The following is a 14,615-nucleotide window of genomic DNA, read 5'->3' as shown; positions in this document are numbered from 1 at the left end:
TTTTTTTCCCTTATAAGGTTTTGTCCCACTGAGTTTTCCTTACAAGGTTTTTAACGAGGCAACTAAAAGGAGTATTTCTAAATATGTGTACTATTTTTCCTTTACTAGAAATTTTTTTTATTGGATTTTATTTTAGTTAAAATTTTAACGAGACACATTATTTATTGAATAAACATTCAAGAGGGAGTGTTATAAATAGAATTGCACTTAGAGTGAATGTCTATTTTCTAGAGAGTTTGTTACTTTGTGGCTAAGTCATTATTCCCCTATAAATAAAAGGGATTTTACCCCATTGTAAATCATGTGAAATTCAATAAAAATTATCTCTCTCTTTTCCGTGCAATATTTCCCTTTTGCTTTGTTGTTTTATTTCAATCTGAAATATGATTTTTCGCTTTTTACCTCTTAGTTTTTACTTTTTGGATAGAGATATATCTCTCGTCAGTTTCTGGGAATTTGGCTATATTATTCCAATTTTGTTGGGCTTAAATTGCTAAATCTAAAATATTGCCAAAACGTGTTGGCAGTTGTCATGGTGTGCCTAATACACTTATCTTTCCCCTATTAATAAACGGGTTGAGAAAATCCGACCCGGTAAAGACCGAAGCTACCTTGGTTTTGCAGAAATGGCTTGTCACTCAAGTAAAAACAAGTACTAGAGCAAATCAATTCTCCGTCTAAAATAAAACAGTCACTTCTTAGCTACTAAGGATTTGTTTTTCTAAAGCTGTAATAAATCTGATCAAAGATGTTTCTCACTAGGTAAACTTCATTATTCGGCTTAATCTAGGGTTTTTTTCTCAATACAGTTATTTTCTTTTCAAATCTCTGAAGAATTTGTTATTTTTTTGTTACTTTTTCTCCAGAACTGAGTATGATAGAGGTGTGAACACATTCTCTCCTGAAGGAAGATTGTTTCAAGTTGAATATGCTATTGAAGCCATTAAGGTAAGTTAAGATGGAATTATTAAACGGATTTATTTATATGGTTTAAATGGTTTAATTTAGATTAAGTTTTTTTTTTGTTGTTTTGTGGGTGTAATAAAGTTGGGATCGACGGCAATTGGGATAAAGACTAAGGAAGGCGTTGTTCTTGCTGTTGAGAAGCGAATTACCTCTCCACTTCTGGTTTGTACTCTTCTAGTTTACTTTAATATGAATTCCTGCTTTGTGTTTCATAAGTTAATTGGGTTGGATTTAAGTTATATGCACTGATGGTGTAAAGGTTTTCTTTCAATATCAGTGTATTTTGACCTATTATAGAAGATATCTTCCCATTTTAGGGGTTACCAATCAAAGTTCTTATAGAGAATTACCTGCAGCTTCCTTTTAAGTGACTTGATGGTGTAGAATTTTCTTTGTACCGTCATTGAACTTATACTCGATTGGGTTATATATGTCGCGGATTTAATGTTGTAACTAATAATTGTTTTATGAACTTTTTAGTTCTCCGTGGACTATACTGGGGTTGCAGAACTGAGATTTCATCAGTGAGTTACCCTGTGAAAAATTTCTGGTCCAAATTTTCTTTTAGGTTGCATGCGTGGGGGTGGGGGGCATAATCCACTATGTGCCTATGCAGTTTGTCAAATAATTTGAACAATTAGATTTGGATGACTAGTAAGATAAGAAGTTGGAGTCTTTTTTTTTTTTTTTTTTTTTTTCTTGAGAAGCAAAAATTGGGATATTCTGAAAATAAGGGACTGGTGCTTTTTGATGTAATAGGAAGTAATACATGTTTAAGAACTTGTTTGTTTGAAAGAGCTTTTCCCTTTCACTGCAAATATTGGAAAAGCTCTCTTTGTTCGAAGTTAATGTGTAGCAAAATAATCCTTTTGGATTCTTTGTAAATTGACCATTCACAGCGAATGAACCATGAATGTGCTTGTACATTTGCAAACAAATATTTCATATCTTTGGAGAAAATAACATGGCTTAAAATTTAAATGGAGGTGTAGTACATAGCCAGAGGATTACCTGCCATGTGACCTTTCTCTATCTCTAAATATCTTTAATAACATGGGACATACATTGGTGGAACCCTTATTTTTGGTCGAGAGGGGACGCTAACCACTAAGTCTAAACTTGAATTCTCTAGTTTCTTGTGATGCCATGCCCGTTAATCGAAAGACACTATCTAGTGCTAGGTACAACGTTAAGAAGAGCTTTTTAGATACTAATAGCTAAAAGAGGTAGTGGCTATGTCAAAAGAAAAAGGCTGAGCAAGTTTTAGATCAGGAATTTTGAGAAGTAAGGAACTACTGTCCCGTTTGTTGCCTCTTGCTCACCTTTTTAGCTTGCTTGGCTATAACTTTTTGTGAGTTTACTACATTTCAAATTGAAGAAATTCTTTTTCTTTAGCTAATCCTTCAGTTTATCTGTGTTTATTGTCATTCATAACTCAATTTTATATTTTTGATCTTGCAGGAGCCAAGCAGTGTGGAGAAAATTATGGAAATTGATGAGCATATTGGCTGTGCGATGAGTGGATTGATAGCTGATGCAAGGACTCTTGTTGAACATGCACGAGTTGAAACTCAGGTATTTAGATCTGAAGGTTAAACCATTAAAATTCAAGTCATTCTATGCAAGGAAAAGGTAACTGGCTAAGCTTGCTTATTCTGTATTCCCTCTTTTCAATAGAACCACAGGTTTTCTTATGGTGAGCCCATGACTGTTGAGTCCACAACACAAGCTCTGTGTGATTTGGCCCTGCGATTTGGGGAGGGTGATGAAGAGTCTATGGTAAGAGCTTTTTCTTTACTTAGCAGTTTCGCTCTTGTTACTTAGGGACAGGTATATTTCAAGCAGAACCATTCAAAATCCCAATTCATTGCTTTCTAATTTTGATTAAAAGCATGTGCCATTCAATATTTTGCTTTTCCCATTTATTTTGATTGAACTTTTGGAGCTTGATTGACGACGTAAATGTACTTGTACTATTAGATATTTTGTTAGTGTTGCTACTTGAGTGGGTAAAAATCGTACTTTATTGACTGGATTGAGCTGTTTCATTTTATGGGGCTGGTGAATCATTTGTGATTACGCTGTTTTCTCATCTACCTGTCTCATTAAGACACTATGCATGTACATGTAACAATGCCTGTGTGTGGAATACTGTTGATTTTGTATATTATTACTTGGACAGAAAAATTATTAACTTATAGTGAAGGTCATTAATTTACTGCTCATCTCCGTTCTCTTGTATATGTGGGGTCTCGGTATCTTAATGTACGTGAAATGCTTTAGACTTCTGTATACAGAAGCCCTGTATTGTACTGATAGAACTAGAGGCTGACTGATGGATCTAGAGATCTTCATTTAAGCTGGCATTTGCTTTTATGGTAGACTGATGGTGACGATAGAGACTATTGGGTGTATTTCCTCGGATTATATAGTTCTGTGTACAGAATGTCTTGAAAGATGTTTTTTGATCATTTTAGTGTGTATAGATAGTCTGTGTTGGGTGTGTATGGATACAAATATTCTCTGTCCGATTGCATAATCTGTAGTTATGTTTTCTAGCGCTGACTTAGTGCAAGCATTATAAAATATTTGATTACTTATCAAAAAAAAAAAAAAAAAGCCTCTGTCCAATTTCTACATTCTAAGAATATTAGATATCTTGTAAATAAAATAAAAAGAAAAATTAAGGAATGTGAGATCAGAAAAAAAATTCTGCTTTATAACATGTATTTATAGATGATAAATCTGAGTGGAGGACCTGGTTAGTTATGGTTGTTTTCCGTGAGTGGATCTGATTCATCGCGTAGAACATTTTGCTAGTGCTCACACATAGTCTCTGTCATTTTGTTTTTTCTCTCTTGAAAAAATCTTAAACAGTAACGAGGTGAGCTGAGGTCTGGATCCTGTTAAAACGCACGCTATCTAGAATAATTGATTTCTCGTCAACATATATGGATGGCACCTTGTTTCTTCTGTTTCGACTAGAGTAAGATTCAAGTCTTCCACTAAAATTCATTATCTTTGATTTTATGCAGTCCAGACCTTTTGGTGTATCACTTCTCATTGCTGGCCATGATGAGAATGGTCCGAGCTTGTAAGTATTTGCTTTTCGTGAGATTGTTGGAAGTATTGCATTATATTCTAAGTTTTCTTCTCTTTTTGTGTTTGATCATGCTTGATGAAGCTGCACGCAATCATCTATTAGTTTGTCATCTTGTTTTGTGTTTGTGCATTAGATACACCCCTAGATATTTTCTGCTGATTAACAGTTGGTTGCCTGCTAGTTGAACCCTTTGCCAACATGGCATAACTTTCTGTTAACATGCTACTCTACAGTTTCCAACCTAGTAAATCTCGCCAGTCATCCAATCTACATACAAGAATCATGATCCAAGCTTCCTATTTCTCTTTTAGTTTCCTTTTTCCATTTAACTTCATTTGTGTGTGCACGTGCTTGTGTGTCTGTGCATGTCAATTGGTCTTAATTGTAACTTTTTCATCAATGATCCTGAGTTATTCTGGAAAAGGACTGATCACGCCCAACTCTAGTCCTAAAAAGGATAAACGGTTGCTGCAAATATAATCCGGTCTAAAAGTCCGGAGTTGAATCCCACAGAGAACTAAGGCTTAGCTATATCTGTTTAATATCACTAAAAAGACAAGTTTGAACAATTTTCTAAATTATAAAGATTGAGATTTATATTTCTAACTAATTAACTAGCAAATACTAGAAAATGGTAAAATTATCAACTAACGAGACAAAGGGTTGGAGACTAAATTAAAGAGGTCTAGAGTTATGATTTCCCCAATTGTCGGAATCTTTCTAGCTATATTCCCTACAATTTCGCCAATGTATTATCTACTGATCGTGAGCACTTTAGGTGCCGTAATTCTCTCTTGAGCAACTACAACAATTTACCAGACATATTCTCTCGAACTACGCTAGTTGGCTTTATCTAACCGCTCATAATGACCACGTCAAGGTTTTGTTATTTCTAAACCTACCTTTAAACCCGCTGTATTGATTTCTCACATACGTTAGGAGTGACGTTGTTCAACAATCACCTAAATATGTATCCTTTCTCAAGCAACACATAATAAATAGGCACAATCAATCGATGGCCATTCAATCAACAACAATAAACACGTAGTTGAACAAGTAGAGAAATCCAACGGCTTAATTATATAAAAACATAACAAGAATTTATCCTACAAAAGGTTCTATCAAAACCCTAGATAACAATTTAGCTATTCATAATAGTATGTAAAACTACAATACTAAAAATCATAACCAACAATGAAAAATAGGAAGAGGAAGGAAAAACTCGTTGAAGAATTCCCCGCCTTGCTCCTATTGTGTTCTTGACTCCTTAGGTCGAATCCTCGGTCTCCTTAGCCTCCTTAGGTCTAATTTTTATGTCAAAAGTGTGTCCCACCCTTAAAAATACCGTTTTTCCATTTATATATACCAAGTAGGGTCGGGCCCAAACAATTATACCTTCCCCTACGCGAAAAAGGACAATATTTCACGTTTGGACTGCCGCGGTCAACCGCGGTATATGGCAGGTATACTGCCTCAGCCCACCTCAGCTCCGCGGTCGCGGTTTCGACCGTGCTTTTCACCCTGTTCCGTTTGGAATTTGAAAAAACGTAAAACATGAAAGTTGTAGCCCTTTGAGTTAGCTTTCCAACCATATATTGTGGAGCCCAAATGGAGTTTTGAGCAAAAAGTTATGTGCATTTTACTAGACAGTACGCAATATGCCTACTCGAGTCTTCGTTTTGTTGCTTTATCATCCGTTGATCCCCGAATACGATCCCAGCTTAATTCCTTGGGCTTTTACTCAGACTTCAAAGCTCCAAATCACTTGAATTCATTCCATAACATCTATATAGCTCGAAATCACTCCTACAAGGCATAAAACACACCGTTAGTGCAAAACACTAGCGATTAAAGCGCAAACTCAACTAAAGTGCAGTAAATTAGAGTGTAATAATCGACTAAAATACGCAATTATAGCCTATCATCAAGGACAAAAGGATTCATTGACTTAATTTTAGCATTTGGTGACGTTTCCGGCTTTCCCTTGTGTGAATATTCTCCCAATCAATATTGCGTAATTAGGAAGTTCATATTTTGGTAAAAGATGAACACAAGTGATGACTGCTGTGAGTTTCCTGGAAATACCTCTGACAGCTTAACATCTAGTAATGAGCTTGTGTTAATCCAGACATGGATTCGACTTGCCTTAGCTATTTACTTTCATGGGAATCACGAGATCAAAGAAAGTCTGAAATCAGAAAATGAATGATGCCACTAAAATGCTTTAGTAATGCTAAAAGTAGGTATAGAATGCTCCTATTATGGTATACCTATTTAAACATGAGAACTGTAACTGATAATTTATGTTATTCCAAGAATTAAATGGAGGATAGAGGAGCGGGCCCATTATCCACCGAGTTTCGAACGGTGTGCCATTGGCCCTTGAAATTCCTCATTTATAAAGAAAAGAAATAAATGGGGTACATAATTTTTCTAAATATACTTTGAGGGGAAAATAGTCATTTTGAGCTACTCGGCTGCCCAGCCATTAGTTGAAATCCTAATTGCAGTTATCCTTTAAATTCATCCTAGTAACCATCTGGTACCCTGTTAACAATATGCCGTTTGATATGCAGATACTATACTGATCCTTCTGGCACTTTCTGGCAATGCAATGCAAAAGCCATTGGTTCTGGTTCAGAAGGTGCTGACAGCTCTTTGCAGGAGCAATTCAACAAGGTATAAGAATTAACTACTTTATTTTCTACTTAACCTGCCATACCTATGTAGAGTCAGCCTATGGTTCTTGTTTTTCAATATTTGATGTTATTAAGCACCTATAATCCCAAACCACCTCCCCCTCGAGAAAACGAAGTATAAAATCAACGAGAATCTACTATAACTAGAGTGGTAGGTCAGCTATTTCTGGAACCTAGTAATTGGCTTGATATGGTTTTGCAAGCTGATCTGAAGTGCATTATTTGCTATTCTACAGGACCTCACCCTTAAGGAGGCTGAAACAATTGCACTGTCAATTCTAAAGCAAGTGATGGAAGAGAAGGTAAGCTCCATGATAATACTGTATCTTTATTCTGATCTGTGTATTCTACTACTATTAACTGAAAATCACCTTTTATTCGATTCCAGGTGACTCCCAATAATGTTGATATTGCTAGGGTATCTCCAACTTATCATCTCTACTCGCCTTCTGAGGTGGAAACTGTTATCAGCCGCCTATAAGAAGAAAGCTCTCTTGTTACGCTTGTTACCCATTTCTCTATTATGGGCAATCTTTACTTCCAACTGTTTTAGAATTTGTGGATTGTATTGCCCTTTCTAGCATGTTAAATTATTAGCATTCTGACTCATAGACAAATGGTCAATCCCTTTACGTTGCTTGGAAATTCCCTAGGGTGGGATGGATTGTTTTCTGACGAGGTCTAAGATTCAGGTATGGTTGAGAAGATACGTTTTCCATAGAAAGGCTTGAGTTACTTTCTATGCAATATTGTGTCTGACGAAATGCTTAAAACTCCCCTAGATGTGTCTGTTACCTAAAGAAAAATATGTTATTAATGGCCTTTTGTTATGTGGCTCTTCAAGCGAGGGAATTCTATTATTCCTTAGAATGAGTTTGTATTCAACACAGAAGCTCATCCTTTGCCCAATCAAATGAATTTCTTGAAGTTAATGATGCTTTGATTGCAAGAATGATTTGTTAACAAATGGAATTAGAATGTGAGCTGAAAAAGTGGAACCAATTAGATTAAAATGTTGGTGGCTGAAGTTTCATCTGAAGCTCAATGTTCATCTTATTATGGAGAGCAATCGAAATGGCTACAATCTTGTAAGGTGTTAGTGTTGTAGTTTTTCAATGGAACAACTTGATAGATTGTCATTCTCCAGTAGTACTTGGCAGACAATCTTGTAAATTTTTAAGTGATACTTAAAATTTATTTCTCCCTGATTCATGTTGCCTGACATTTATGTAACGAGATCAATATAAGAACATCAGCCTTTCGCATTGAATTATCACGTCACATTAGTTGAAAGAAGATACAAATGATCACCATCTCTAATGACATCTACCTCATCTATTTCTACATTTTCTGCATTTACAACTTTCTTGATATTGTACTCCCCAAATCTCTCACCTGCAGTTACACAAGATTGCCAGGTTAGTTGCTTGACCAATAGTATCATGAAGGACTACTGCACACTGAAATGATTTAGTCATTTTTGGTCATATTAGTAATTACTTAGGTTCCTTAACTTTAAGATTATGTAACTATATATAGTAAGGTGAAAGAATCAATCCTAATCCTCCCACCCCCTTATAGAAAAAAGGGGAAAAATCATCTCCCATTTTTGTATAAGTTCTTGGGCTCAGTCATGTTAGCGGGTGAAATCATGGATAACATGATTCAAATCTCAATGAAGAGCCAAAAAAATAAAAAGAAAAGAAAAACTATTAGGTGATTTCTTTCCATCTGCCTAAGCCTTGGTAGGTAGAGTTACTCAGTATATATGCTGATGGGAGGTAGCAAGTACCTGTTGAATAATGGAGGTGTAAAATGGAGGTGTAAATTTAGCTAGCCCAGACATCACTAAGGGTGTGTTTGGTATAACGGAAAATGTTTTCCGTGGAAAATGTTTTCCAAGAAAATATTTTTTTGGAAAACAAGTAGTAATCTTATTCATTTTTCGGTGTTTGGTACGCAAATTAAGGAAAATGACTTCTCAAGAGTATTCATAAATAATTTAGATATAATAAACATGAAGCCATAAACTTTCAAACCAACAACCTTCCGAACCCACAAATTTCATAAACTTTCGAACTGCTAAATTTTCAAAACCGCAGAATTTCGAACCCGTAAACTTTATAATTTCTAAACCCGTAAACTTCCAAACACATAAACCTTCGAACTCATAATTTTGGAACATGTAAAATTTTGAGCCTTTAAACCGATAAATAATAAAATTAAAACTGAAAAATATATTTAAAATTTTTTTCGGAGAGGGGGGGGCAAAGGGATATCAAACACCTCTACCCACGTACCAAGAACCCAACTATCCTCTTCCCCTTTTGTCTTTTCACTAAGACCCATGTCTGATTCTTTAGGTGGAACAGAAAAACGAAAAAACAGAAATTTGAAATTGCCAAAAAAAAATTAAGGTAAAAAAAATATTTTTTTTTTGCGGGGGGGCATGGGTGGGAGTGAGGGTGTGGTGGAGGGATAGTAGGGTGGGTGGTAACGAAAAAACTACCTTTTTTTGGAAAGGGGGTGAGGTGGGTTGATGGGGTGGGGAAGGTTCAGAAGGAGCTTTGGAAAATGTTTTCCCTTCTCTTGATAAGGAAAACATTTTCCTCCAATTGGAGGAAATGAATTGATAAGGAAAATATTTTCCAAAACATTTAAGCCAACCAAACATGGGAAAATTGGAAAACATTTTTCGGAAAATATTTTCCTTCATACCAAACACACCCTAAGCTTCCTCTATGCGCGAAATCTGGGTTAGGGCCAACTCACAAGAGTCCATTTTACGTAGTCTTACCCTACATTTCTGCAAGAGGCTGTTTCCATGGCTCAAACCCGTGAACTCCTGGTCACATGACATCAGCTTTACTAGTTATGCCAAGGCTCCTCTACGAAGAGATATAGTAAGGTGAAATAAAAGCTCACCTGCTATTTTGAATAGCTCTTCAAGTGTATCAGGTAGTATTATTAGCTTCCCATAATGCTCCTTAAATGAATTATTCTTTTTCATATGAATGGTAACTCTCTTCTTTGTTGATTTTGTCCCTTTTGCACCAATAAAGCTTGTGGAAGTAGATCTTCTATTGCTTGAATAAGAGCAGCAGGGGACCTCATTTCTTGAATTCTTGAATTGACTACTCCTTGTTTCTTCATCTAAGCTAGTGAAATTTCCTTTCTTCTCATTTAACTCACTGTCATTTTCAAAATCTGATAACAACTCATGCATGCTTTTATTTCCTTCATGTTCTGCTTGAGTTATTGCTATCAACCCTTTCGCGTCGAGTTGATCTCCATTACTGTCACCTTCATCTTCTTCTTGTTTTTTAACTCTAGCTTCTAAATTTTGGATATTTATGCTAATCAGGTTACTGGGATTGGTTGGTGTATCTTGTTGTAAAAGATGAGAGTAGTTTTCATCTCTTTGTCCTCCATTTGACCAGTTGTTGAAGACTAAATTTTGGTCACTTTCTTGGTCCGCATAACCAAAGCCTCCAAAACTTTGTAGCTTCTATTTTCAAGAAAAAAGAAAATAGTTGATACTATATTTCACTTTGCTCATACATAGAGGGAAAAAAAAAGAAGAAAAACCAAGGAGAAGTTGGCTGAAAACAATTCATTCATATGTTTTTTACACTCACCAGAACAAGATTTTTCATTATAATCCCTTCATCTTCTGGATTTGTTCGAATAATGTTCAATAGCATTGTCGTTTTCACGCGTAAAATTTGAGAAAGCCGAGTTGTTCTAGCAGTATATGGCTGTGGCCTGTCAAATAAAACCCCTATTTCTCCAAATGATTCTCCAGCAACAGCCTTTCCAATGATCTGTTCGCGGACAGGTTTCAGAAAAAAATATTAGGCTAAAGTATTTGAATTCTATATTTAAAATGAACATAATGTGGCTGAGTGTTTATACTTGTTCATTTCCATTGATATCTGCTAGCAAATCCTGCAATAATACATAACTGATTAATAATATGAACTGCAAAATCCAAGAATTGAAGTAATTATTCAAAATTTGTTAACTTACCACTTATCTGGTTGCTTGCGAAGTTTGAGTCTCTAACTTTCAAAACATGCCAAGTTTAAAGGGCTATGTAGGTATTTGTCCTTGTTTATTCTATGAGAATCTTTGCACCATTATATTTTCAATTGTTCCTAATTCCAATTGTAGTTAGGTAATGCATTTACTTAAGCAGAGGTGACTTAAAAATTTAAATTTGATAGGTTCGACATTTCAAGTTCTCAGCATTAATATGGATTCAAATATACAATCACAATAACAACAACAATAACAACAACCAAGTAAAATTTCATCAGTGGAGTCTGGGGAAGGTAGAGTGTACGCAGACCTTACCCTTACCCTATAAGGGGTAAAGAGGCTATTTCTGGTAGACCCTCAACTCAGATACAATAGATCTGTGACAACAAAACCCAAATAATCGAGTGAAATAATGGAGTTCACACTACCATTATGAATTTAATGTTTGTTCAAAACTTATTGGTTTTTCATATATATATGTATATTCTGCACCGAAAATACTGGTTTAGTTGAATCCATTGAATATAGGTTGTATCTGCCTAAGGGGAAGAGGGGTCAATATAGAACAGAAATTACCAGTTGGAAAAGCATGTCCCTGGAAACACCTTGAAACAGACTGATATTTTGAACTATTGGGAAAAACAAGTAATGTGCAATGCTTGTTTTGATTGATTTTGGCAAGACATTCAATGTCTCATTTTGTTGTAATGCTTCAGTTTTGAACTTGAGACAGACATGAGACAAAATCTGATCTTGTATCCGCGGCGACAACTGATTTCGTCTTGCAAATTCTTGAGCTGCTTCAACTTTATCCCTCTGCATAACAAATCACGAAGTTGAATAACTTTTACACTATCAGTATATTTTAACAGGTTATAATACACGCTAAAGAGAGAGAGAGAGAGCATACGAAATTTCTGGTGTAGCCGGTCTTGTGAACAACAAGATTTGTCATGTTACCAATGATATACGATGTCAATCCTAAGTTGAATAACATGTAGAAGATATCAAAGAGCATTTCTCTTGGATTTTCAGCATGTAAATCTCCATATCCAGTTGTTGTTAGTGTTACAATAGACCAATAAAGTGAAGTTATATATCTATCCCATAGACTTTCTTCTTTGAAATCAGGATTTGATGCACCAATCCATGTTTTTTTTGTATCAGGATATCTATCTGCAATCACATAGTTAAAGCATCCAGCACAATGCACTGCAAATAAAGTTACCTGAATTCAAAAAACAAAAGAAATGCATATTCTTAGTAATGAATTAATATCCGGAGTTATCTTTAGGATCCTATGCTTAAATTATATATAACTGTGACTTACAGAGATCAATTTTGCATATCGCGTCCAAAAATAGTTAAAACGGATGTCCTTTTCAAGCCTGAAGGAAAGCAAAAACTGGCTTTATGTGAGAATATGGTTCAGTATGCAAGCATTAGAATTTGGTGCAATATGCCAGCATTAAGTATATTTAAGAATAAATTACGCTGGATGAACCTTTTTAAAACTACAGTTTACATTCTGATCCCATCAAGGAAAGTTCTGTGAAAATAGCCCCATGTTAGAATTTTAAAGCACGCTTCAAAAAATTTCAATGAAAAATTCTGGTGATTGGTCAGCATTTTGTGGCCAATTGCACAAAATATGGCAACCGTCAGAATTTTATGACGATCACCATAACTTTAACTTGCAAAATTATGGCAAAAATCAGAATTTGACAGAATCACCATAAGACTTGCCCAAGATATTCCGACGACGAGAGACTATTTTCCCAACATTTTTTTTTACTGAGGTTAAATTTTTAATGGTGACACCAAATGATACTATTTGTGTACATCACCAATTATTTAGGTTAAATACACTGATAGTGATTTTATATTATTAGTGCAATTTAACCTATGATGACAGGGTAAATAATTTTTACGCTACCAGTATAGTATATACGGTGTTCGAACCAACCTTGCAAACAAGGCACTGACTCTTCTAAGACGCCAAAGCCTGAGCATACTGAGCAATTTGAATCCAACTCCATCACTTCTTTTGTGATCAATAAAGAGGAAAGCATGAAATGGTACTGTGGAACAAACATCAAACATGAACCAGGTCGATAAATACCTGTATTTAACCATGTAAATCCCAATATTAGAACGAGTCGCAGAAAGAAACAGAAAGAAAGAAAATATTTGAAAGTTGCATATGTACCTTATTGCTATCTTCTTAGGATCATCAACAAGAATATAAGATTCTGGATGAAGATAAGCCATGAAAAAGGTAAGGAAAATGTCAATAGCAAAGAAGCAGTTGACAATGTTGTCAAATATGACAAAGCCATCTATTTTGTATTTCAGAAATGCAAACTCGAACGGCGTAATCCAAGCCGTGTATATGACAAGAATCAGTAGAAACATCTCCCAAGCCCTGCAAAAAAAATGAGCTTTTCCATAAAACAGTACAATAGTATCCTGAAAAGAGACGGATTCAGGATTTAAATTTGACTCGTTTGATATTTATGTTCTTCTCACTACTGAATGTATTGCACTTTTCCTACTACAGGTTGAGGTTGTTGTAATTCTTTTACATATATATTTATGCTCCGTGTATTACCTGTAACGAGGATCGAAGGGCGAAATGATGTATTTTCGAAGCTTTGTGTCATGGTTGATTCTTGTTCCAAGAGAAGGAAGGAGATGATCATTGGAGAAGAAGTCACAGTTTTTAGTATAAGAAAATGACATTTTTGATCTTTTATTGTTGGTGGGGTTTGAAATTTTGGAGTTTTTTTTTGGATGCTATAGTAACTAGAGTTTATTAAAAAACTAGTTTTTATTAGTGGTAAAGTGGCCTTTTGAAGAGCCTTATATATAGATATGATGAAAGTGAAGCTGTTGACTGTTGCAAGTTTAGTCACTAGTCAGCCTTATCTTTTTTGGTTAGAATTATTCTTTTGATATGCTTTGAACTTATGGAAAGTGATAATGCAACTTCTGTGGTATCATTAACGAGAGTAAAGGAAAAAATAAAATGAATGGTAAATTGAAGGGAATACATTATTTGTTGAGTCGTGTTTGAACAAGAAAAAGTAGTTTATTATCATGCAGCAACTTTATTTCTTAATCAAGCCATTTGAGGCTGATCCAAGATATAAATTTAATGGGTTCGGTTTTAAAGATTTTTAATATTAAACTCACTGTACCATTAAAATTTTGAATTCAAATATAATAAGTGTTGAGATTTTAGTAGATTTTTACATATAAATCCATATTCAGTATCAAAAGTTATAAGTACAGTTGAACTCATAGACGAAAGACTACATTCGTCCCTGAAGCCCATCCTTGATCCATGGGCTTTGCCCTAAGCAGGATGTGTAAAAATTGTATGGGGTAGCCATTTTTTAAAGTGATATTTATTTTTTATCCAGCATTTTTAATACTGAGCAAAAATAGCCACTAATCTATTATAATTAATAAAAGACGGTATTATCCTTTCTTCTGTCTCTTTTCCTTCCCAAATAGAAATGCAGTGTTTATACCGGCGACTGCGTTTTTGTTATCAGAATCATTGCTCAATTCTGCTTCATTTGGCTAGTTCGTTCGAACACCATTAGATTGACCAAAAAGTGGTCATATCGATTTGTTTCATCTTCTTTCATTCCACTATAAGATTCATTTTTCAGGATGTCAAAATAAATAAATGAAAGAAACTGTGTCCTTAGTTATCGGAATAGTTAAGGACGGGTAGTACTTAACTTAGACTTACAAGCTCATAAATTAAGGATAGCTAGTCCTGAACTTACAGTAAC

General features: G+C 35.0%; 1 protein-coding gene and 1 pseudogene across 1 annotated transcript; one reads left to right on the top strand and one right to left on the bottom strand.

Annotated features, from left to right (window-relative positions):
* The first annotated feature begins 520 nt into the window (after positions 1-520).
* Positions 521-7,595, top strand: LOC107805979 (proteasome subunit alpha type-5). Its single transcript, XM_075253441.1, has 9 exons — positions 521-762; positions 867-948; positions 1,048-1,128; positions 2,428-2,541; positions 2,644-2,745; positions 4,002-4,060; positions 6,646-6,748; positions 7,005-7,070; positions 7,157-7,595. Exons 1-9 carry the CDS (start codon positions 749-751, stop codon positions 7,247-7,249), a joined length of 714 nt encoding a protein of 237 aa, XP_075109542.1. The 5' UTR covers positions 521-748; the 3' UTR covers positions 7,250-7,595.
* A 415-nt stretch (positions 7,596-8,010) lies between these two features.
* LOC107817042 (potassium channel KAT3-like) lies at positions 8,011-13,653 on the bottom strand (annotated as a pseudogene).
* Between the last annotated feature and the right edge of the window lie 962 nt (positions 13,654-14,615).

The sequence above is a fragment of the Nicotiana tabacum genome, chromosome 5, assembly GCF_000715075.1.
Source record: "Nicotiana tabacum cultivar K326 chromosome 5, ASM71507v2, whole genome shotgun sequence".
Lineage (NCBI taxonomy): Eukaryota > Viridiplantae > Streptophyta > Magnoliopsida > Solanales > Solanaceae > Nicotiana > Nicotiana tabacum.
The sequence above is the reverse complement of the archived record's forward strand: the minus strand, read 5'-3'. Positions and strand labels throughout refer to the sequence as shown.

Coding starts and splice junctions, on each gene's coding strand:
- LOC107805979 (XM_075253441.1), top strand. Junction 6,749..7,004: donor TGCAGGAGCAATTCAACAAG/GTATAAGAATTA, acceptor GCTATTCTACAG/GACCTCACCCTTAAGGAGGC. Junction 7,071..7,156: donor AGCAAGTGATGGAAGAGAAG/GTAAGCTCCATG, acceptor ATTCGATTCCAG/GTGACTCCCAATAATGTTGA.